Raw genomic sequence first — 24,295 nt, forward strand, 5'->3', positions numbered from 1 at the left:
CAGGACAATGATGGGATGGGAGTGGGATCAATAAAATAAATAAATAACTAAATGAAAAGTGATTAAACATAAAAGCCATTAAAACACAACATTGGACAGCTCTGAGATCACAATATTCTGAGTAGGAAAGGAAATTGTGGCCTTGATGTAATTTTTCAGAGCAGGTTACAAAGTCTGGATTCCATGAATTGAAAACACTGAGGTGGGACTGGAAATCCAGTAAATATAAAATTATTAAATATAAAATTATTAAATATAACATAACCCCTTCTCAATGCTGGGATGGGACTGGGATCAACAACCCAGTAAATATAAAATTATTAAACATAAAATCCATTAAAACACAACACTGAGACCTCTGAGATGTCAATATACCCTGGCAAAAAAGGAAATTGTGGCCTTAATGTCATTTTCCAGAGTGGGTTATGAAGTCTGGATTCCATGAATTCAAATTACTGAGGTGGGACTGGAAATCCAGTAAATATAAAATGATTAAACATAAAATAATGGGACTGGGATAAATAATCCAGTAAATATAAAGGGATTAAACATAAAATCCATTAAAAACTCAACATTGGACACGTCTGATATCACAATATCCCAAGGCAGGAAAGGAAATTGAGGCTTTGATGCCATTTTTCAGAGCAGGTTACAGAGTCTGGATTCCATGAATTCAAAACACTGAGGAGGAACTGGAAATCCAGTAAATATAAAATGATTAAACATAAAATAATCACATCCCAATGTTGGGATGGGACTGAGATCAACAATCCAATAAATATAAAGTGATTAAACATAAAATCCATTAAATACAACACTGAGATCTCTGAGATCCCAATATCCCAGGTTAAGAAAGGAAATCGTGGCTTTGATGTCATTTTTCAGTGCAAATTATGAAGTCTGGATTCCATGAATTGAAAACGCTGAGGTGGGACTGGAAATCCAGTAAATATAAAATTATTAAACATAAAATAATGGGACTGGGATAAATAATCCAGTAAATATAAAGGGATTAAACATAAAATCCATTAAAATACAACATTGGACCTCTGAGATCACAATATCCCCAGAGAGGAAAGGAAATCATGGCCTTGATGTGATTTTTCAGAGCAAGTTATGAAGTCTTGATTCAGTGAATTCAAAACACTGAGGTGGAACTGGAAATTCAGTAAATATAAATATAAAAATTATTAATTTTATATTAAAATATAAAATTATTAAACATAAAATAATCCCATCCCAATGTTGGAATGGGACTGGGATCAACAATCTAGTAAATAAAAAGCGATTAAACATAAAATCCATTAAACACAACATTGAGATCTCTGAGATCACAATATCCCAGGTTAAGAAAGGAAATCGTGGCTTTGATGTCATTTTTCAGAGCAGATTATGAAGTCTGGATTCCATGAATTGAAAGCGCTGAGGTGGGACTGGAAATCCAGTAAATATAAAATGATTAAACATAAAATAATGGGACTGGGATAAATAATCCAGTAAATATAAAGGGATTAAACATAAAATCCATTAAAAACTCAACACTGGACACCTCTGAGATCCCAATATCCCAAGGTAGGAAAGGAAATCGTGGCGTTGATGCCATTTTTCAGAGCAGGTTACAAAGCCTGGATGCCTCAGGAAAGCATCAGTGGCACCACAGAGATCCAAGGACTGCCCCAAAAATCCCTTCATTCAGCAAAATCCCATTTTTGCACCTCCCTGACAGGACCTCCTGGCACCCCACGGATTTATCCATGCAATAAATGGATATTTATCCATGCAATAAATGGATATTTATCCATTTGCTGAGGAAAAAGGGCTGATTGAGGGGCTGTGGCCCAGGGAAATAAGCGGGGTCTGTGGGGCTGGCCCTGTTAAATCAATATTTTCCCGGCTCTGAGCAGCTCCAGTCGTGTGCCTGGTGTTTGTGTTGGCCTGGGAAGGGGCTGGGAGCAGTTGGGATTTTCAGGGAGCACAGGGAGCCACAGATGCCAGAGCAGGGCTGTGCAGCTGAGCATGGCCGGGACAATGAGGGCTCTTTGTGTGGGCACCCAGCCAGGAGAAAGAGGAGAAAAAAAAAATGAATGAAATATCTGAGGTGAGAAAATCCATCTCAACATTCCAGAGATTGGAGGTAAATCCAAACTTTGAGCATCTTTTGGGAATGTTGCAAAACCCTTCCTGCTTCCAAAGCCTCTTCATCCTGAGAGCAAACCTGGAGCCGCCATAGAAACTGGGTAGAACCTTCACTCATCCATGGGGAAAAAATCTAGAAATCTGAAAAATCTAAAAAGTAAATCTAAGAAATTAATGAAAACTACACAGCAAAGGAATGCACTCCCTGATTTTAGTTTTGAAATGAAAACTACACAGCAAACGAATGCACTCCCTGATTTTGGTTTTCATATAAACACTACCCAGCAAAATAATGCACTCTCTAATTTTGGTTTTGAAATAAAATCATACAAAGGACTTCATTATTGCCTGATTTTGGCTTTGAAATAAAATCTTACAACACAGCAATGCATTCCTTTGTTGAGTGATTTTAATTTATTTCAAAAGCAAAATTGAGGAATGCATTCCCTGATCTTGGTTTTGAAATAAAATCTTACAACAGAGGAATGCATTTCTCAGTTTTGGTTTTGACATAAATAAAAATCACTCATGAAGGAATGCACTCCTTGATTTTAGTTTTGAAATAAAATCATACAAAGGACTTCATTCTCTGATTTTTGTTTTGAAATAAAATCACTCAAAAAAGGAATGCATTCCTTGATTTTGGTTTTGAAATAAAATCATACAAAGGATTTCATTCCCTGATTTTGGTTTTGAAAATTAAAGCATTCAACAAAGGAATGCATTCCTCAATTTTGGCTTTGACATAAATAAAAATCATTCAATGAAGGGCTGCATTCCTTGATTTTGGTTTTAAAATACATCAAAATCATACAACAAAGGAAAGCATTCCTCCATTTTGATTTTGAAATAAATTAAAATCATACAACAAGGAATGCACTTCCCAATTTTGGTTTTGAAATAAATCAAAATCACAAGGAATATTTTATTCCCCTTAATTTCTGCTTTCTTATCCCTGGGGTGCTGGAGGCCTTTATGACTCCAAAGTCAAATAAAGAATATTGGAATATTTGCCCACCTGCCCCCCCTGGCAGTGTCCAAGGCCAGGCTGGAGCTCCTGGCACAGTGGAAGGGAGATGAACCCAAAGGTGCCCCCAGCCCACCTCACCCCATGGATTCAGGATCACTCATGGGTGCAGAGTGGAATTGCCCTAATGGTGCAATGGCAGCATCACCCTGCCCTTGGAAGATTTTTTCCAAGGAATTTCGAACAGCTGATCCTGTTCCTACTGGAGTCCCCCCGCCCCAGCCCCACACTGGCCTTGGAAGATTTTTTTCCAAGGAATTTTGAATAACAGATCCTGTCAGAGCCCTACAGGGAGCAAAACCCCAGCCCCACACTGCCCTTGGGATATTTTTTCCAAGGAATTTCAAACAACTGATCCTGTTTCCACTGGAGTCCCACAGCCCCAGCCACACACCGCCCTTGGAATAATTTTTCATAGAATTTTGAACTGGTTCTGCCCCCACAGGTAATGCAGGGCCAGCCCCACACTGCCCTGAGCTGGGAGGCTGCAGGGAGAGAATTCCATGGGATTTTACCCATGGAAAAGGAGAGGGAGTGGCACTGGGATTAAAGGATGGGGGTCCTGATGGCTTTTTAGGGTTTTATTATCCTACTCCATCCCTCCTGTTACAACCCCAGCACAAAAACCCACTGAAATTCCAGCATTTTGTGAGTAGAGCTGTGGAAAATTCCAATTAATCCATGTGCCAGGTCAGGGAGATTCCTGCCAGCTGGGGCTCTGGGTTATCTTCACTCCAGCTGCACACTCCATGCAAATATTAAAAAGAGATTTTAAAGCTTTAAATGCATCCACACAAAACTCTCCACTCCCCACTGGCTTATCTGGCCCACCTGGAGGGCTTGGAAAATAAAATGGTTTCCAGCTCACAAGCAGCACTTTCTGTCCAAGTACCTGCAAGATTCTGGTTTTCTTCATGGGGCTGAAGGTGAAAAATCAGTTCTCTGAGCCACTGAAGCAATAAAAGAATAAAATCCCTCTCTAGTGGAGTTTCCTGAGGCGCCAGCAGGGTTTAGCCCCCGGTTTTAATGAACTTTGGGAGTGTCAGGGTGGAGAATTCTGCTCCCATCAGAGAGGACACAGCCACTCACCCCATGAAAGATCTCACCTGCTGCTCAATAATCTCATTTATTTGGGCACTTTACAGCAGAGCACTTTGCTGTGGGTTTTTCACCCTTTTTGTCCTTCTAGACAGGAATGGACAGGGATAATTTGGGGATATGAGAGGGATTTTCCTTGGTAACTCACACAGAGGAGCAAAGGCAGGGATTTGGATAAACCATACAGAGACACAGCTCCCACTGTGCCTGAGTGTTGGATTAGACTTTTTTCTGACCCAGAGATGGGGTAACTGAGAGGTGTTTTAAAAATTTTATTCTATTTTCAGTCTCATGTGAAGGGTGTGACAATACAGATGTTATAATTCACACCATCACAATCAGAAGCCAACTATTTCCTAATTAATAAATATAAGTGTTTCTTGGCTTATCAGCTTTAGCCACACCATGCTGGAAATGCCTTAAAGCCAATCATCTAAAATTACCCCTCGTGGGTCCCACTACAATGCATCTTTCACAGTTCTATTTCTCCAAAGTATCCAGCCTTATTTGCAAGGCCATCCTTTGAAACTTGCTCCCAGTTCCATTTCTATGTTCCGTTTCTCACTCAACAGTGTCTGCCCTATTCCATGGCATTTCTACGTCAGCATTTTTTATCTCAAAGTTTCCCATATCCAAGGAGAGCCCAACAGGGCAGATCTGGGAGAGAATAAAAGCTGAATTTCCTGGGGAAGCCTCACTTCAGAGCCTTTTACCTTGAGGACGAGCACAGCCACGAAGGCGATGGTGAAGGTGATCATCACTTTGACATATTCCCCTGCTGGCAGCTTCTGCAGGGCTGGCAGAGAGCCCTGGGGGAAAAGAGAGAAGGTCTCAGCCCAGAACACTCAGGTCTCAACCCAAACCACTCAGGTCTCAACCCAAAACATTTGTTCCCTCAGCCAGGGGCATCCACAGAGAGGGGTTCAAGGTTCAGGCAGAGCAAGGATTGAGGGATTTTCACTGGCAGCAGGATCACAGGGATATTGTTTTCCTCCTGTTGTTTCCACTCCTTAGGCAAAGCCCTGTTTAAATGAACTTTTAACATTTTAATTTCCACTTTTGCCACCAGCCTGCTCTTTTCTCTGGAGGGAAAATCTCAGGACCATGATCCCAGAGCCTTAAATCAGTATCTCCATCCTTCCCTAGGAATGTGATGATTCCATCTGTTCATAACAACACTGAGGTGGGACTTATTAAATGTGACTGTTTAATAAAGGTGAGATTTGAGGCATTTTCCATGCCAGCAGCTCCACAATTTGCATCCATCAGATTCTTACAAGAAGAAACAAGGTGTATTTTTAAGGAACATGGGAGCTGTCAGTCAGGAGCAATGCTGGGAGAACACAGAAAATCCTCTTTGTTGTCAGACTGAGCCATTCTGGATGTTCCAGAGGAGCTGCACAGCCATGGAATGGGAATTTATAGGAGTTCCAGGGTGGGAAATGGGCAGAGCTGGCTCCAGACCTACCCCACTCTCCACAGGCTTGAGGCTGAGGAAGGTGGGCACCTCCATGTAGGAGCTGCACAGGGTGAGGATGCTCAGGCAGAAATCCAGCAGCTGCAGCGCCAGCACGGGAGTCCTGGAGTGGCCCTGCTGAGGGGACAGGAGCTGGGTTACAATCACAGCACTGGGTCACTTCTGCAGATCATTCACACTTTACACAGAGTTGTGGTTGGTTCACAGGGAGTCTAAACTACTAAATTCTCTTAATTTCAGCCCAAACCTCCCCTTCTGCTGGCCCAAAGAGTGCGCAAACTGTTTGTGGGGCTTCATCTGAGCTCCACAGAAGCCTCTGGCCAGGGCAGTGACAATTTCAGTTTATCTCCAGTGATGCCTTGTGAAGGCTGACCTGGAACAGAGGCTGGACAGAGCTAAAGAATAAAGCAGGGATTCATTAAAAGGCCTCAATGGATCTACCTTGGGCAGCACAACCCAAAATGGCTACAAAAATGGATGAGCTCACAGGGTCTCTCACTTTTATAAGTTCTAATCCATTTGCATATTGGAGTTAATTGGAGTTAGCCCGTTCAGTCCCACCCTGCTTGTTTTTCTCTCTCCAGCCCACGTTGTTTGTGCTCTTGGGCTGAGATTTGGATCATTTGTCCTTGGTCCCCAGCTAGAGCAGGAATTGTTTTGTCTCCCTGCTTTGTGCACAGACCTCACCTTCCCCCAATATGAAGCTCAGACCCACACACTAAAGCAGCACAAAACCTGAAAATAGAAAAGCTAAACCTGAGGTATCACCAGCAAACTCCTCCTGTTAGGGGCACACCCAGAGCCACCTCCCTCAAAGCCAGGAGGAAATCAACATTTCGAGACAGGGGAAGATGAATGTCCCAGCTGCCACTGGTTTCCTTCAGCCTCCAAGGATTGCATCCTGTCTGGCCAGGAGAAACCACCTCACATCTGGATTCAGGATCCTGAAGGTCTTTTCCAAACTAAAGGATTCCATGACAAACCTTTATTACAACCTTCAAGGATTCTAAAGGTCTTTTCCATCATAAATGATTCCATAAAGAATTGCAGTCCAAGATAATGATCCTTTATTCCAACCTAAAGGATTCCATGCAGAACCCCAGCCCAAGGCAATGGCCCTCATTCCAACCTTCCAGGATCCTAAAGGTCTTTTCCATCCTAAAGGATTCCATGAAGAGCCACAGCTCCAGGTAACCATCCTTTATTCCAGCCCTCCAGGACTCTAAATGTATTTTCCTTCCTAAAGGATTCTGTGACAAACCACTGCCCAAGATAATGATCCTTCATTCCAATATTCCAGAATCCTAAAGGTCTTTTCCACCCTAAATGATTCCATGAAGAATTGCAGCCCAAGATAATGATCCTTTATTCCAAACTAAAGGATTCCATGAAGAGCCACAGCCCAGGGTAACCATCCTTTATTCCAGCCTTCCAGGACCCTAAATGTATTTTCCTTCCTAAAAGATTCCAGGACAAACCACTGCTCAAGGTAACAATCCTTCATTCCAACCTTCCAAGATCTTAAAGGTCTTTTCCATCCTAAAGGATTCCATGAAGAGCCACAGCCCCAGGGTAACCATCCTTTACTCCAACCTTCCAGGACTCTAAATGTATTTTCCTTCCTAAAGGATTCTGTGACAAACCACTGCCCAAGATAATGATCCTTCATTCCAATATTCCAGAATCCTAAAGGTGTTTTCCACCCTAAATGATTCCATGAAGAATTGCAGCCCAAGATAACGATCCTTTATTCCGAACTAAATGATTTCATAAAGAACCACAGCACAGGGTGGTGATCCTTCATTCCAACCTTCCAGTATCCCACAGGTCTTTTCCATTCTAAAGGATTCCATGCAGAACCACAGCCCAGGGTAACCATCCTTTATTCCTATCTTCCAGGACCCTTAATGTATTTTCCAAACTAAAGGATTCCATGACAAACCACAGCCTGGGGTAAAGATCCTTCATTCTAGCCTCAATGATTCCATGAAGAACCACCTCCAAGGGAAGGATCCTCCATTCCATGCACTCCCCATCTCAGGAAAGCCAGGAGTCCCCAGCAGGTGAAGAAATTTTGCTTCTTTTCTGACAAGGTCAGGGTTAAATTGTGAGATGGTATTTCTCATTTGGACTCCAATATTTGTTAGTTCTTATCTCTGTCACAGTCCCGCAAACCCTGAGTTCTGCAGCACCTCACTCTGACACACTGAAAATGGAGCCCCATCTCTCTCTCTACACGGCCTTTGAAGGATAAACTGTCAAATTAAGAAATGACACCTGAATTATTTTTACCTTTAACCCAATAACCAACCACCCACGCCCACAGTGGGGACTTTTTATCCAATTACACAAAACCACCCAAACCCATGGAGAAGGAGGAGGAGAAGGAGGAGGAAAAGGAGAAGGAGAAGGAGAAGGAGAAGGAGAAGGAGAAGGAGAAGGAGAAGGAGAAGGAGAAGGAGAAGGAGAAGGAGAAGGAGAAGGAGAAGGAGAAGGAGAAGGAGAAGGAGAAGGAGAAGGAGAAGGAGAAGGAGAAGGAGAAGGAGAAGGAGAAGGAGAAGGAGAAGGAAGGACCAGCTTCCACCCCAAAACCTCCATCTTGCTCTATACCTATTACTATATTCTAAAACCCCAAACTCTGAGTGATTTGTGATCTGACACACTTCTATTCAAACTCCACACCCACAATCCCAGTTCTGTCATTCCATTCTGGAAGCTTCTCCACAGCCTCAGGCCAGTGCAGTGTTCTCTGGGGGTCAGTGCCTGGAAAGTCTGGAATTCTCACTGACCAGGGCTCCAGCAAGGAGGAGGAGCTGTCACCCACCGTGTGGCCCAGGGAGGACACGGAGATGATCGCTGGCACCTGGATGTAGGAGCTGAACATGGTCAGGAGGCTCAGGAGGAAATCGATGACTTGCAGAGCCAGGAAGGGGATCAGGAACCGCTCCTTCATCTGAGGAGGAAAAGCAGTGCTGGTTATTTATTATATAACCATGATATATAATGGTTATTTTTATTCCAACTGGGAAACGAGACCAGCTGGCAACACCTGGAAGGACTTGCATGGTGCTCCAAGAATTAACACTTCCCTGGAATTTCTGATTTCAGTGACAACCGGTTCAGAGAAAATCATCAAAGCTGATTTTCTTCGCCCCTTTGGAAAATTCCTGTGAATTCTCATTCTGTGGCATTGGCACTTCCCATCAGAGCTGTCATCCCACTGTCCCTGAAATTCACCTCTGCAGAGGGAGAACTGGCTTATTTGGGTTTTGTTTAATGCTTAGAGCTCTGCCATCAGATTCCTGGGGTTTCCAGCCCCAGGCCTGGCCATTCCTCGTCCTGCCCTGGGAAAGGAGTCCCTGCTGCAGCAGGGCAGTGACAGCTCTCTCACAGTGACAGTGCTCTCTGACTTTCAACAGGGAAAGGAAATGAGGCAAGAAAACCTTTCTAAATCATAAAATCTCCTTCATTTGACACCAAACATAGCCCTGATGGAAATGCTGCCCAGATTTGGTCAATCTAGGTGTTCGAAGCTTTTCCCAGGAACCTGAAGATTCAAACCAGTCCCTCTCCCCCTCTGCAACAAGGAGATATTTTTATCTGCCTTTTGTCCCTGTGTGGTTCTGGAATTTTTATCTGCTTTTTTCCCTGTGTGATTTTGTGATTCTGGGATTTTTATCTGCCCTTATTCCTTGTGTGATTCTGGGAATTTTATCTGTCTTTTTTTTCCCTGTGTGACTCTGGGAATTTTATCTTTTTTTCCCATATGATTCTGGGATTTTTATCTGCTTTTTTCCCCTGTGTGATTTTATGATTCTGGGATTTTTATCTGCCTTTTTTTCCCTGAGTGATTCTGGGAATTTTATCTTTTTTTTTCCCATATGATTCTGGAATTTTTATCTGCCTTTTTTTCCTGTGTGATTCTGTGATTCTGAGTTTTCTATCTGCCTTTTATCCCTGTGTGATTTTTGTGATTCTGGGATTTCTATCTACCTTTTTTTTTCCTGTGTCATTCTGGGATTTTTATCTACCTTTTTTTCCCTGTGTGATTCTTTGATACTGGAATTTTTTATCTGCCTTTTATCCCTGTATGATTCTGTGGTTCTGGTATTTTTATCTGCCTTTTTCCCTGTGTGATTCTGAGATTCTGGGAGGTTTTCCTGCTTTTTTCGACCACAATTCCAGTGAGCACCACCCAAACCCTGAGTGTCATTTGTGGGGAACGTACCTTGAGCACCCCGAACAGGAGATGGAAGCTGATGACAAACAACATGAGGATCAGCAGGAAACTGGTGGTGATATCAGCTGAAAAAGATAAAAATTATAAAATGAATCACCACATGACCAAGAGATGACCCAACTCCACCACACCCCTAAGGGAGGGTTCAACCTGGCACAAAGAATTGTGTCTGTGCAGGAATTATTGCACACAGCTGGAATTAACTCTCTTTTCCCTTCTTACACCCATTTTTATCTCTCTTTGCAGCTCCTGTATCTACCAGGTGGGTTGTGAGCTTGGGGGAACCAAGGCCTGAAATGTTAAATACCCCAGGCTACAAAATGAAGAATTAAAAAACCCAGAGGGCTTTTGGCTCATAGCTCTGAGCTGGAAATTATTTAGAGGCTGAAAGGCAGATAAAGGAACCAGCAGTGAAGGATCTCTCAGAGAAAAACAGAAATTTTCACCCCAGAGAGGGCTGGGGGGGATCTGTCCCCCAACTCTGCAGCTTTGGGATGCAAGGGACACCTCAAAAATGCCACGTGAGGGGGTTTAGGGTGATGTTTTATATCCTCAGATTTCCCGCTCAACCTTTGCTTGGGAACAATTTTCCCTCCTGGAATCCCAGCCTGCTCTGCTGCTGATTCACCTCTCCAGAGGCAAAGCTCTGCTGCTTTTTTAAATCTGTCTCTGCACAACCTTTCCCAGAGTTTCCTCCAACTCCTTTCCTTTTGTTTCACCTTTCAGAGCAGCTGGAATGTGACAGGGATTCTACAGTTTAAATCAGCATTGGCCAGTTTTGGGTTCTTCAATTCCTAAGTGCTTCAAGAAAGGGTTTAATTCTGCTAGAAAAGAGCCAAGCTTTTAATTTTTCTGTCTTTTTTTAAAGCAGCTGATCCTTCCCATAAGTGCACAGGACTGATGGTTCTTGGGGGTCCCTTTCAGCTGAGGATTCCACACAACCATGAATAAATCCAGTGCCAAACTCTGTTTTATCCATCACCCCCTCACTGTTTTCATAAAGAACTCTGGGAATTGTGCCTGTAGAATCCCGGTCACATTCCAGCTGCTCTGAAATCCTTAACTGCTCCATGTCACCCTTTTTCCCCAGGAAAATTCATCTCCATCTCCCCCAGCCCTGAGTGTTCACCTGGACCTTTAGTGAGGGAAGATTTCAGTGCTTAGGCAGACCCCAATTCATCCTTTATTCCCTTTCTAGAAGTGGATATTCTTTATTTCAGTGAATATTTCTTAATTAAATATATTTATTTTTTGTTGGTTGCTTGGTTGTTTTTTTGGGTTTTTTTTTTTTTTGGGGGGGGGTGTTTGGTTTTTTGGGGGGGTTTTTTCTTTGTTTTGTTTTGTTTTGTTTTGGGTTGGTTTTTTGGTGGCTTTTTTTTTTTTTTTTTTTGCCAAGACAATAAAACCATTCTTAAAGAAGTCAAGGCAGAGAAACCTGTCCCTGTTTTTCAGGCAGGTGACCCTAACAAAGATATCTTTATCAGAATTTGGACATTTGCTGTCTTTAGGGGGAAATGCAAAGGTTCCCCCCAGGGTGAAGTGACTCAAATCTACCCCCAGCTCCAGAAAGGACTAAAAATGTCACTGAGAAGCTCTGGAACAATTCCAGGTTTGTTGAAAACCTTCCTGAGCCACATCTGGGCAGGTGGCAGCAGCAGTGCCACCCCTCCCATCCTCCCTCTGCTGACAGAGTTCATTTAAATGCAATTTAAATTCATTTCAATTGATACAAAAGAGATTTCCAATTCCCCTGCTGTCTCCTCTTTAAATCTCCTCCAGAAACGAGCTTTGCTGATGGGAAACTTTCAGTGAGCAAAGCCCTGCCCAGCACTTCCTCCCCCAGCACGAGGAGCCTCTTCCTTCCTCAGTTTTGGGGGAAAAACCCTCTGGGGAGGCTGCAACCCCCCAGGAACCAAAAAAGCTGTTCTGGAGGGGGAATGGAGCCATCTGGAGAGGTGGGATACAGGGAATGATCCAAATTATCCACCCACCCTGCACCAGGAAAGGAGGGCTGTGATGGTGCAAAGCAAGGAAAAGGATTTTCCTCGTAACCTGCTAAAACCCCAATGAATTCAGAACAGCACTGGGTGGGACTGGGATCAATAATTCAGTAAATATGAAGTGATTAAACACAAACCCCATTAAACACAGCACTGAGAGCTGTGAGAGCACAATATCCTGAGCAGGAAAGGAAAGTGTGGTCTTGATGTCATTTTCCAGAGCAGGTTATAAAGTCTGGATACCATGAATTCAGAACAATAAAAGTAATTTAAAGTGATTAATTAATAGAAATATAAATTTATAAAAATATAAATTGAATAAAGAGATTAATTTCATGAATTCAGAACAATGCTGGGATGGGACTGGGATGAACAATCCAAGAAATATAAAATTATTAAACATAAAATCCATTAAAACACAACATTGAGACCTCTGACATCACAATATGCCCAGGTAGGAAAGGAAATCATGGCTTTGATGGCTGCTCTTTGATGCTGCTCCTCCCCAGGCTGTGGGAATTGAGACCCAGAGGAGGAAGAAATCTCCTTAAACAATGAAGGGAGAACCCCAAACCCAGCAAACCCTGAGGGAGAGGGGGAAAGGGCTCTGTGTCCTGGAGAAAATCAGGAACCCAAAGGGCAGCTCCCTCCAAAGGCAGCCACTGCTGCTTTCCTCCTGCTCCCACGGGTGTGGGAAAGAGAATTCCAATTGGAATTCCAAGGCAGAACAGCAAGCCCAGCTTTGAGGAGAAGGGGAGTAGAACCAAGGCTGGGATGTGGTGCACAAAGAGCCAAAGATTAACAGGGAACAGCCTAAACCCAAAACAGGTCTTAAAAAAGGAGCCAGACTCAGCCTTTGTGGGACCAGCCCTGAAGGAGCCAATTCCAATCCCATTAAGAGCCAGGCTCCCAAAGCCTTTTCCCTAAAGGAACCAATCCCATTAAAGCCCAATCTCCCAAAAGCTATTCCCTAAAGGAGTCAATCCCATTAAAGCCCAAACTCCCAAAGCCTTTTCCCTAAAGGAACCAATCCCAATCCCAATAAAGCCCAAACTCCCAAAGCCTTTTCCCTAAAGGAACCAATCCCAATCCCATTGAAGCTCAAACTCCCAAAGCCTTTTGCCTAAAGGAGCCAATCCAAATCCCACTAAAATCCAGGCTCCCAAAGCCTTTTCCCTAAAGGAATCAATCCCAATCCCATTAAAGCCCAAACTCCCAAAGCCTTTTCCCTAAAGGAGTTAATCCCAATCCCATTAAAACCCAATCTGCCAAAGCCTTTTTCTTAAAGAAGCCAATCCAAACCCCATTGAAGCTCAAATTCCCAAAGCCTTTTCCCTGAAGGAGACAATACCATTAAAGACCAAACTCCCAAAGCTTTTTCCCTAAAGGAACCAATCCCAATCCCATTGAAGCCCAAACTCCCAAAGCCTTTTCCCTAAAGGAGCCAATCCCAATCCCATTGAAGCTCAAACTCCCAAAGCCTTTTCCCTAAAGGAGCCAATCCCAATCCCATTAAAGCCCAATCTCCCAAGGTTTTTCCCTGGGTTTTGCCCAGCACCAGCACTCAGGAGTTTGCCCAGAGAGGATTTCTCTCCTTATCTCAGGATTTTCTGGGGTCCAGCACAGCCACATTTTCCTGCCTCTCTCTCTCTCCATGGGCTCCTGCTCCAGCTCTCTGGCAGGATCCCTAATTAATTGGGAAGCGGCCATTGCCAGCTAATTGCCCAGCTGGATTTTCCAAGCAGAACCTGGATCAAACCCCTCCAAACAAAACCCCCACAAACACAAAGGGATGGAAAGAAAAGGAAAACCAAGGGAAAACAACTTTCCATGGGCTGGCTACCTCCTGTTTGTTCCCAGGCAACAGAATCATCCTCCCTGCTGGCAGCAGGGGTGAGTTGGTGCCATGGACAAAAACCCAAAAAATGAAACCAAAAAAAACATCCCCAACCCCCTCCAAACAAACAAAACAAAAACCTCCAAACAAACAAAAGCCAAACAAAAAACACAAAGAAAAATCTCAAACAAACAAGAATCGAAACCAACAACAACAGCAAAAAAAATTCCCAAATAAACAAAAATTTTAAACAAATAAAACCCCAAACCAACAAACAAAAAAATCCCCCAAGAAACAAAAAATCCAAGCAAATAAAAAACTCAAATACACAAACAAACAAAAACCCCAAATAAACAAAAAACAAACAAAAAATCCAGAAAACCAATCAAACAAACAGAACTCCCAAGCCCACAAACATAAAAAAAAATTAAAACACCAACCCAAACCAAAAACCAACCCAAAAACCTCCCATGAAACAGGAAAACAACAAAATCTTGAAAGAGGAAGGAAACCCTTGAGGTTGCACTTGCATCAAGTTCTTCAATTCCCATCAAAAGCTGGAAGTGGGAACATGTTTTACAGGAATGGATGGATGGATGGATGGATGGATGGATGGATGGATGGATGGATGGATGGATGATGGATGGATGGATGGATGGATGAGGGATGGATGGATGGATGGATGATGGATGGATGGATGGATGGATGGATGGATGGATGGATGGATGGATGATGGATGGATGGATGGATGGATGGATGGATGGATGGATGGATGATGGATGAGGGATGGATGGATGGATGGATGATGGATGGATGGATGGATGGATGGATGGATGGATGGATGGATGATGGATGGATGGATGGATGGATGATGGATGGATGGATGGATGGATGGATGATGGATGAGGGATGGATGGATGGATGGATGGATGGATGGATGGATGATGGATGATGGATGGATGATGGATGGATGGATGGATGAGGGATGGATGGATGGATGGATGGATGGATGGATGATGGATGGATGGATGGATGGATGGATGGATGGATGGATGGATGGATGGATGGATGCTCCTGGTTTCCTTGTGCTGTTCCCAGTCCCAGCTCTGCAGCCTGCTGGGTCATTCCTTGCTGGGTCATTTCCTGGGAAAGCTCTTCAAGAAGGGATTTCCACCCTGCACTGGGGGCTGAGCTGAGCAGAGCAGCCTCCAACCCATCCACAGGAATATTTGGGATTATTGCTCCATGGGAAATGTGAGAACCATTGCACTGCCCCTTGCTCAGGTTCCTATCAGCAGGACTCGCCCAAATTCCCATTTTTTGCTCACTGCTGATGCCCTTCACCTTGGAACGAGATGATTTATGTCCCTTCCAAACCAGACACTCCATGATTCTCTTGAACCAAACCTTTGAGTGCTGATGTCAAACAGCCCTGGGGGATCCCAGGGTGCATTTTTCCTTGGAAAAACCTGAAGCCAGCTTTTATAACTTCACCAGGCAGTGCCTATTCCTGGTGTGGTGCTTTTCCCTATTTCTGACTCCCGTCCTGTGGACAGGAAGGTTTGGAATGTGCAGGGATCTGTACTCATTCCTCCTTTTCCTCCACGTACAAAGAATTTTCAGCCCCGGAACAGCCTCTGGAAAACCAGGGAACAGCAATTCCTGGCTGCCAGGGGTTGTGTTTTCTCTCTGTGGGCATGGACAGGGCAGGAAGGGGGCCTGGGTTCCTGCTTTTGCTCCCAGGGTTCCCTCAGCTTGTGGTTTTTCACAGAAAATGACTCAAGAAAGCAAAACCCTCCTGCACTTGTTTCCAGACAGCTCCGGCAGAGCATCCTGGTTGGGCAATATTTGAGGGCTTTGGTTTTTTAGAAGGCACCTCATGAGGCAGCTCTGGGTCTTTGCAAGGGATCTGAGCTGGATTCTTCTGGAGGAATTCAATCCTTCAGGAATTGTGAGCAATGGGACAGCTTGGCTGCCTCTTCCAGCCACCAATGTTCAGGAAAAGCACACCAGGGGCTGGGAAAACCTGGGAATGGGGGTCACAGGAGGAGGGAGGGGTGGTGGGGCTGTGTCCAGCTGAGAGGCAGGAGATCCACAGGAATGGCTCCATGGGAATTGCTCAATGGGAATGGCTCCATGGGATTGGTTCCATGGGATTGGTTCCATGGGATTGGTTCTGTGGGATTGGTTCTCTGGCAATGGTTCCAGAGGGATGGCTCCCATGGCAATGGCTCAGTGGGAATGTTTCCACAGGAATGGCTCCATGGCAATGGCTTCCATGGCAATGGTTCCATGGGAATGGCTCCATGGCAATGGCTCCCATGGCAATGGTTCCATGGGAATGGCTCTATGGGAATGGTTCCATGGCAATGCCTCCCATGACAATGGCCCCATGGCAATGGTTCCACGGGAATGATTCCACGGGAATAGCTCCATGGCAATGGCTCCATGGCAATGGCTTCCATGGGAATGGCTCCAAGGGAATGGTTCCATGGCAATGGTTTCAAGGCAATGGCTCCATGGGAATGGCTCCATGCAAATGGCTCCATGGCAATGGCTCCAAGGGAATGGCTCCCATGGGAATGGCTCCAAGGGAATGGCTCCATGGGAATGGTTTCATGGCAATGGCTCCCATGGCAATGTTCCCATGGCAATGGCTCCATGAGAATGGCTCCATGGGAGTGACTCCATGGCAATGTCTCCAAGGGAATGGCTCCATGGCAATGGTTCCATGGCAATGGCTCCATGGCAATGGCTCCAAGGGAATGGCTCCATGGCAATGGTTCCATGGCAATGGCTCCATGGCAATGGCTCCATGGCAATGGCTCCAAGGGAATGGCTCCATGGCAATGGCTCCATGGCAATGGCTCCAAGGGAATGGCTCCATGGCAATGGCTCCATGGCAATGGCTCCAAGGGAATGGCTCCATGGCAATGGTTCCATGGCAATGGCTCCATGGCAATGGCTCCAAGGGAATGGCTCCATGGCAATGGCTCCATGGCAATGGCTCCAAGGGAATGGCTCCATGGCAATGGTTCCATGGCAATGGCTCCCATGGCAATGGCTCCATGGCAATGGTTCTACAGGAATGGTTCCATGGCAATGGCTCTATGGGAAGGATTCCATGGCAATGGTTCAACAGGAATGGCTCCATGGGAATGGCTCCGTGGGAGAGGCTCTATGGGAATGGTTCCACAGGAATGGCTCCATAGCAATGGTTCCACAGGAATGGCTCCATGGCAATGGTTCTATAGGAATGGTTCCATGGCAATGGCTCCCATGAGAATGGTTCCATGGGAATGGCTCTATGGGAATGGCTCCATGGCATAGAGGGGTTTTGGTGTGTTGGTGGCATTGTCCCACAGCCCACACATCCATGGGATCAGTGTGGGGTGGGATTTGTCCCCTCTGTGCATTGAGGAGTTCTGGGACACTTCAGTGTTTCCTTAGAAATGTCCAGAATGTGAAGGAAGTCAGAAGTGTGTGTGAGGCTGGAATGATACACAGCTGGGGGAAAAGGAGAGGAAGGGAAACCAGGACTGCCAGGGGAATCCACAGGAGATTCCAGAGGGAGCTGAAGGACTCTGTGGGTGCTACAGAGTTTGGGCTGATGCTCTGAAATAAAAATTTCTCTGGGCTCCACATTGATCTCTAACACAGCCCTGGCCTAAAACAAATCCCAAACAGAGTCTAAATTCCTTCCTGAGCTTTTGACACAGAATTCCAAACTCTGATGGAAAAGGCAGAGGGAGAACTGCAGGACTGAGAGATCCCTCCCTGCCCCACAGCTGCTTCTCAGGACCCACCAATTCTGTAGTAATCCTTCTCCAGGTCTTTGCAGAAGCCCTTCCCGTTGGCCACCTCCAGGGAATACTCGATCAGCAGCAGGATGCTCATGACCTGGAGAACAAAGCAAAAAACACAATTCAGGGGCCTTGGCCCAAATTCCCAGTAGTGAATTTATTTCCAGGGGGTGCTGGATGGATGAGTCTCCAAGTGAGCCAAACAGAAAGGGTTTAAATCCCAGGAAATTCTGAGACAAGTTATCAGTTTGTTAATATTTTGAATTTAGCTGCCAGCAGAAGGAAGATGAAGAAATAACAGAGGTAGTGAGTTTTGTTTCAGTGGTTTTTATCCTGGGTTTATGTTTTGAAATTGCCTTTTGCTCCAGAGTTGAGGAAAATGCAATACCAGTATTCCAAAGTGTAAAAAGAAACACAAAAGAGATGAAAGATCTCCCTGTAAGTGCAGCTGTGCCACTCCACTGACAAAACCATCACTTTCCTTCTTTTATTATTTGAGGAAAATCTCCAAATGTTCTTTTTTCACATTGAACTGGAATGATTTTCCCCAAGTTTTGCAAGTGGACCATCAAACCCCAGCCTCATTCTGTGTGGAGTTTAATGAGCTGGGAAATGGAGGGAGGTCCAGAGTGGTGGGCTCAGTCCTGGCCCTCAACTTCTGCACTCAGCCAGGGATGTCTGAGCCTAGCTTAGGAGATCTCCATGGAATCAGGGAATCCCAGAAAGGATGGAACTAGCTGGGTCATTCCCTGCTGGATCATTTCCTGGGAAAGCTCTGCAGGAAGGGGTTTCCACCCTCCACTGGGGGCTGAGCTGAGCAGAGCAGTCTCCAACCCATCCATGGGAATATTTGGGAATATTGCTCCATGGGAAACCTGGGAACCATTGCCCACATTGGAAGGGATTTGCCCTTGGGTTGGAAGGGATTGGGAAGCTCATCCCATCCCACCCCTGCCATGGGCAGGGACAACTCCCATTGTCCAGGCTGCTCTTGGCCTGTCCAACCTGGCCTTGGGCACTGCCAGGGACTCAGGGGCAGCCACAGCTGCTCTGTCCATCCCTGTCTGCCCATGGGTGTTGCCAGGTGTCCCTGTGTGTCCCTGTGTGTCCTTGTCTGTCCCTGTGTGTCCCTGTCTGTCTGTCTGTCCCTGCGTGTCCCTGATTGTCCCTGTGTGTCCCTGTCTGTCTGTCTGTCCCTGTCTGTCCCTGTGTGTCCCTGATTGTCCCTGTGTGTCCCTGTCTGTCTGTCTGTCCCTGTCTGTCCCTGTGCAGGGCTCAGAGCAGGCCCTGGTTCTGCTCCAGGCCCAGCGATGCCCCCAGAGCCACGGGCAGGGCCTGAGCCCAGGAGCTGCCCTGGGCAGTGCCCGCCCTGAGCAGAGCCCAGAGAGGGGCTGGAGTCTCCTCCCTGGGACATTGCAGAGGCACAGGGAACTCTGCTGTGCCCTGAGCTCTGGCATGGCCCTGCTGGAGCAAGGAGTGCCACCAGTGACCCTGGGGTCCCTCCAGCTGCCCCTCTCCGTGACCCCAAGCCCTCAGCCCCTCAGTGATACAGGAGCCAGGCCCTATCTGCCACCCACATCAGCACCAGCTCGGGCAGAGATGAAACAATTTTTCCACCAGAGCTGCACCAACCTTTCGCTTCAACCACAGCCTGAGCAGCACCGTGGGCGAGGAGGAAGTGGCACCGCTGTGGTCTGAGCTTGTGTTTGCAAACTGGGACTGCTGGAGCAGCTCAGAGCCAGCTGCTGCACGGGCTGGGCTGGGCAGAGGATGGGGCTGGGAGTTCAGAGGGATCCAGACACACTTTGGGCAGCTGGATGCCCAGCCTCGGGAGCTGAGCTTGCAAAGGAGCTATGGGGGGAAGGCTCTGCCTTGCCCAGAAAGGGGAAGCAAGGCTGGGAGGTCACAGGAGCTGAGCACAGCCCCTCCCTCTGCCTCTGTGTCAGATGCAGAAGACCTAGAAATAATTTCAAACTGAATTCATCAACTTTCTGAGCCCCCAGCTGCAGCTCCCAGAGCTGTGGCACCCCCAAGCCACGCTGGGCTGTGAGGGGACTGGGAGCTTCTGTCCACCCTGTCCCTCCCAATTTAAAATCCTGTCCAGAGTCTGAGTGAGAAGGAAGGATGTGTCAGGCTTTCCCTGGGCCTGTCTGATACCAGCTGGTTCAAGAGTCACTCTGCTGTCTTCCCTTTTTTCCAATTAAGTAAATGAACTTTGCAATTTTCTCATGAGCTGGCAGGAAAAGGAGGAATATCCAGATCTCATTACAGGAGGACACGACAAAGTTAACACGAGTTCAGCTTAATGGAACAGCATTTCAGCTCCCAGGGCAGCTCTGAACCCTGTCAAGGATGAAATTGCATCGATCCAAAGTGTCTTTGCAGCTGCTGGTGCCCCTTGGGAGGAGAGAGATCTCTTAATGAAGACACATGGAGATCACACCTAACTGCAAGGTGGCTGAGAGGTTTTGTGTTCAGGCTCCCAAACACATTTTGCTTCCTTTATTTCTGCTGTTGGTCCAACCCCTCAATTGCCAGCTTGGGAAATATGGGCAGAAATTGCTTTTTCAGGTTCCACTTAAAAGGAGGCCTGAGCAAAAGGGATGAGCTGGGCCCTAAATATCAGTTTTGCTCTGAAAGAGGAATGAGTGAGAGCAGGACAGCAAACCCCAAATTCCCCCATCCCCTTCAGCAGATCTGGAGGCTGAAGTTGGGTGTGAGGAACCCTCTAATATGTGTGCCAGAGAAAAACGAGGCCCTGGTTTCCTTTCTGGGGGAAGTGAGCCACACAGCCCAGACCAAGGCAGTCACACAAGATAAGGACATGGCAGGAAACCCCAGTGCAGCCTGAGAGATTCAGGAGAATTTTAAGGCAAGAGTTGGTTTAAAATTTTCCATTTTGTTAAGAAAAAAAGAAGCACTGAGCTGCGAGCAGGCAGAGACCTCCAGGCCTTTCCCTTGGCATGGAGAGTCAGACCAGGACACCTCTCCAGCAGCTGGGATGTGGAGCCTTCTTTATTCCTGCAGGGAATGCACAACCAAGGGGTGAACCCTGTGCAGAGGGGCCTTTTGGGGGAAGGCAGAGAAAGATGGATGTGGTGCCTGCCCTGCTCTCCTTGCTCAGCTGCTCCCACTGCAGATCCACTGCTCAGTTTCAGCAGAAAACAAAAACTTCTCATTTCACACAGAAAAAATACCCAGTTCCCTTTCCCATTGCAACGCCACAGCAGGACAAATTCAGGTTTAAAATGGAGGATTTCACTTCCAGGTACTCCATTCCCAGCTCCTCTCCAACCCTTCCCCCCTGATCTCCTCGAGCTGGAACTTGTGTTGCTGCCTGTCTGTAAAAGGATCTTCACATTTCTTGGTGGAAGAAATTTGAACCCCCAGGAAGTGAACAGCTGGGGCTGGGCCAGGGCAGCTAAGGCTGAGATCAGGGCAAGGCTCTTCCCCCAGAGGGTGCTGGCACTGCCCAGGCTGCCCAGGCAATGGGCACGGCCCCAAGGCTGCCACAGCTCCAGGGATGCCCAGGCTGGGCTTGCTGGGTTCAGGAGCTGGATCAGTGATCCGTGTGGATATTCCAGCTCAGGATGCCCAGGATGGGTTTGTTGGGGGGCAAAACAGGAACAGAAGCTGGACTGGATGATCCCTGTGGGTTCCTTCCAGCTCAGGACATTCTGGGATTCCATGATATGCTGAAATAATGTAGGATTGAGATAAATCCAGTCATTAAATCAAGGGAGATAAATAAGGGTGTCTTGAAGGCAGAGTCTGACACACAGAGCCCCCATTCCCTGGGGACAATCCTGCTGCAGCTGCAGTGGGGTTCAACTGCTCTGAGAGGTCACTTTGTGCCAGGCTTTTTTCTGAAATATTTGCAGCTTGACTGATCTCTAGGTGATTTATCTTCGTACACATGGCCCTGGTGCGAGGCTGCTCCTCTGCTGCGTCACAGGAGGGGTTTCTGCCAGGGGAGCTTGAAGCTGTGAGGAACAGGAGCCCCTTGGGAAAGGAACAGGGACAGGGCCAGGGCCAGAGCCAGGGACAGGGACAGGAATAGGGACAGGGACAGGGACAAGGACAGGGATGGGGTGCTCTGGGTGCTGGGGTGTTCTGGGGACACCAGCACAAAGAACACCACCCAAAAATGCTGCCCTGTTATAGCTTCTCCTTTTTTCCCTTGAATTTCTGAGTGGCTCTTGTGGCAGCCGAGGGTGAAGTGAGGAGAGCTTGGAGTTCTCATTTGGTTTCCTTTCACATTTCATCTTCTCCTGCTGCCTCCTTGGTTGAGCTGCTCCAGGGGAAGCAACTCAGGCTCTGTGGGGCCCCTGGGTCAGCCCAGCCTGGTGAGAACTCAGTGAATCCCTCTGAGCTCAGCTGAGTCATGTCAGAGGTGAGGACAGGGCCTGGGAGGGTTCCAGAGCTGAATTTGTGCTCTGTGAGTTGCAGAGCTGCCAAAAGAGGAGCTGGGGTGCAGCTGAGGCCAGACAAGGTGCAGATGCTGCTTCCCAAGGCACCTCTGGCTCCAATCAAGAAGCAGCAGGAAGGGAATTCTGTTCCTGCACTGGAGCAGGTTTCCAGCCCTGACCTCAAATCTCTGTCAAACCCCTCGAGGCCTGAGGAGCAGGACAAACTCCCCAGTGCTGTCTTTGAAAGTCACCTGCCGGTCACCTCCCCACACCATGGAGCTTTGCTGATCACACACCCTCATCCTCTCCTCACTCCCCTTCTCCCTCCCTGTCTGTTCCAGAACGCCCAGGATTTATTCCAGTTGTCTCTGCAGAGATCAGCAGCGAGGCAGAGCTGATTTACGGGAGGAGAAGACCTTGCCACAGAGCCTGAGAGCTCTTTGGTGGCACTGCTGTCACACAGCATGGCTGGGATTCATCCCTGGCACCTGCAGCAGAAATTTGTCCTGACCCAGAGCCCCAGTGCTGATGGAGTAAATCAGCCAAGGTATAAATCCCCTTTTCCTTTTCCATCCCCCCTGCCCCGCTGCACCATCAGAAAGGGAGAGAAGAGGCAGGGGGAGAAATGATGGGTATTGTGTGACAGCTCTTGAAGCAAAACAAGACCTATCCAAAAATTGCCCTGTTTTCTAAGGGCCAGAGGGATGGCACAGCTCCTGCTGCTCCAGGGAAGAGGGGGGACCTTGGAATGTCCTTCCTGTGCCACAGCTGCCATTCCCATGGGATTCCTGCAGGCTGCAGCTCTCCCCAGTGCTGGGCAAGGAGTGCTGAGAGCCCCATATCACCCCAAGGGCCCAAAACCCTGACTGTGCACAGCCAGAGCTGTGGGGGGATCACAGAATGTCCTTCCTGTGCCACAGCTGCTGATCCCACAGGATTCCTGCAGGCTGTCGGTCCCCAGATGTCCCAGGAACCTGTGACAGCTCGTTACCACCCCAGGGGCTCCCAAACCATGACTGTGCACAACCAGGGCAGCACAGGGATTATTTTAATAACCCAGCCATGCAAGAAACCACATCCTCAGGACGGTTGAAAACACCTAAAACTCCTTAGTGCCACCAGGAGCGTGGGAGAGAGGGGCCTCCAGGCTGTCCTGCTCTGCCATCCCTGCCCTGAACAGCTTCTAGACAGGGCCATGATCCCAATGGAAACCAAAAGAGACCCAGAGGAGGCAGCTCTGCCCATCACCCTCTGCTTATCGAGCTCCCAAATCCCTCCAGTGCCCCATTCCCACATTCCCACTGCCAGTGCTGCCCATTCCCACCCAGCAGGCTCTGGATATGCTCAGGTAAGAGCTCCTGCACTGAGCAGAAAAACAGGAAGCCGAGTGAGTTTCCCTGAGCTCCAATTGGCAGAGCCAGGAAAAAAAATGTTCAAAACCCCTCCCAGTGCAGCAAATTCCATTTCTCCCTCTCCCCCACCACCTTTTGTTCATCCTTCTTAACTCATTGGGTTTTCCTCTTGGGAACAGAGAACAATCCAGTGTCAGGAACCCTGTGAACCACAACAAGGCACCTCCTGGAGAGGTTCCACCTCTGCTTTCCTGCCTCCCTGTCCCCCATGCAGGACTCACCATGTGGAAGATCCCCAGGGCCACTGTTGCTGTCTTGATGTTGAAGCAGCAGCATTTGGGGGGCTCAGGGAGGGTTTGGGGGCTCATTTTCGGGTCCCTCTGGGCGCTCCTGAGATAATGAGGTTGGATTTGCAGCTGCCCCACGGAACACGAAGTGAGAGCAGCTCAGCTTCCTTCCTGCTCTCTGAATGTGTGAAGTCATCTACAAAGTCACATGAGGGTTTCTCAATCACAAAGAAAGCAAAACTGGGGGGCTTTTTAAGCACATCCAGCTGGGAAATCAGAGCCCCAGCTCTGTGTCCAGCACGGGGTGTCAGGAGAGAACCATCAGGAGCAGGATTGGGCTTTGTCCTACAGAAATCCTCAGGAACAAAACAGGGGCCAGGAATTTCACCTCAAACTCACCCTGCTGTTTTTGCAGTGAAGCATCCAAGTTCCTCCCTTTGGAGCTGGCGTTCCCTGCCAGCAAAGGCTCCGTTCTCTGGAGCTGCTGCTGGAGCAGCCCTGGGCTCTGCGAGGAGGAGGAGGATGGCAGAGGGTGTTGGTGCCTTTTTGGGCTACCTAAAAACACAGGCCAGACATAATTAAGGGAATAAAAGCAGTTGTATTTATGGAAGAGCCTTCAGGTACCTTTT

The 24,295-nt window shown here is 47.2% G+C and overlaps 1 protein-coding gene across 2 annotated transcripts in view; it reads right to left on the reverse strand.

Annotated features, from left to right (window-relative positions):
* The window catches only part of LAPTM5 (lysosomal protein transmembrane 5), a 28,360-nt gene extending 4,382 nt beyond the window's left edge, over nucleotides 1–23,978 (reverse strand). The window contains exons 1-6 of one of the 2 annotated variants that reach the window (XM_014272134.3): nucleotides 23,661–23,978; nucleotides 17,622–17,715; nucleotides 9,967–10,043; nucleotides 8,563–8,691; nucleotides 5,730–5,855; nucleotides 4,975–5,070 (exon numbers count right to left, since the gene is read on the reverse strand). In XM_014272134.3, coding sequence (XP_014127609.2) covers nucleotides 4,975–5,070; nucleotides 5,730–5,855; nucleotides 8,563–8,691; nucleotides 9,967–10,043; nucleotides 17,622–17,715; nucleotides 23,661–23,747 — 609 coding nt within the window. In that variant the 5' untranslated portion in view covers nucleotides 23,748–23,978. The remainder of the gene's footprint in view (nucleotides 1–4,974; nucleotides 5,071–5,729; nucleotides 5,856–8,562; nucleotides 8,692–9,966; nucleotides 10,044–17,621; nucleotides 17,716–23,660) is intronic. The other variant, XM_005494172.4, reaches the window with a different exon arrangement.
* Nucleotides 23,979–24,295: the final 317 nt, after the last annotated feature.

Source organism: Zonotrichia albicollis, chromosome 20 (genome assembly GCF_047830755.1).
Source record: "Zonotrichia albicollis isolate bZonAlb1 chromosome 20, bZonAlb1.hap1, whole genome shotgun sequence".
In the NCBI taxonomy this organism is placed as follows: Eukaryota; Metazoa; Chordata; class Aves; order Passeriformes; family Passerellidae; genus Zonotrichia; species Zonotrichia albicollis.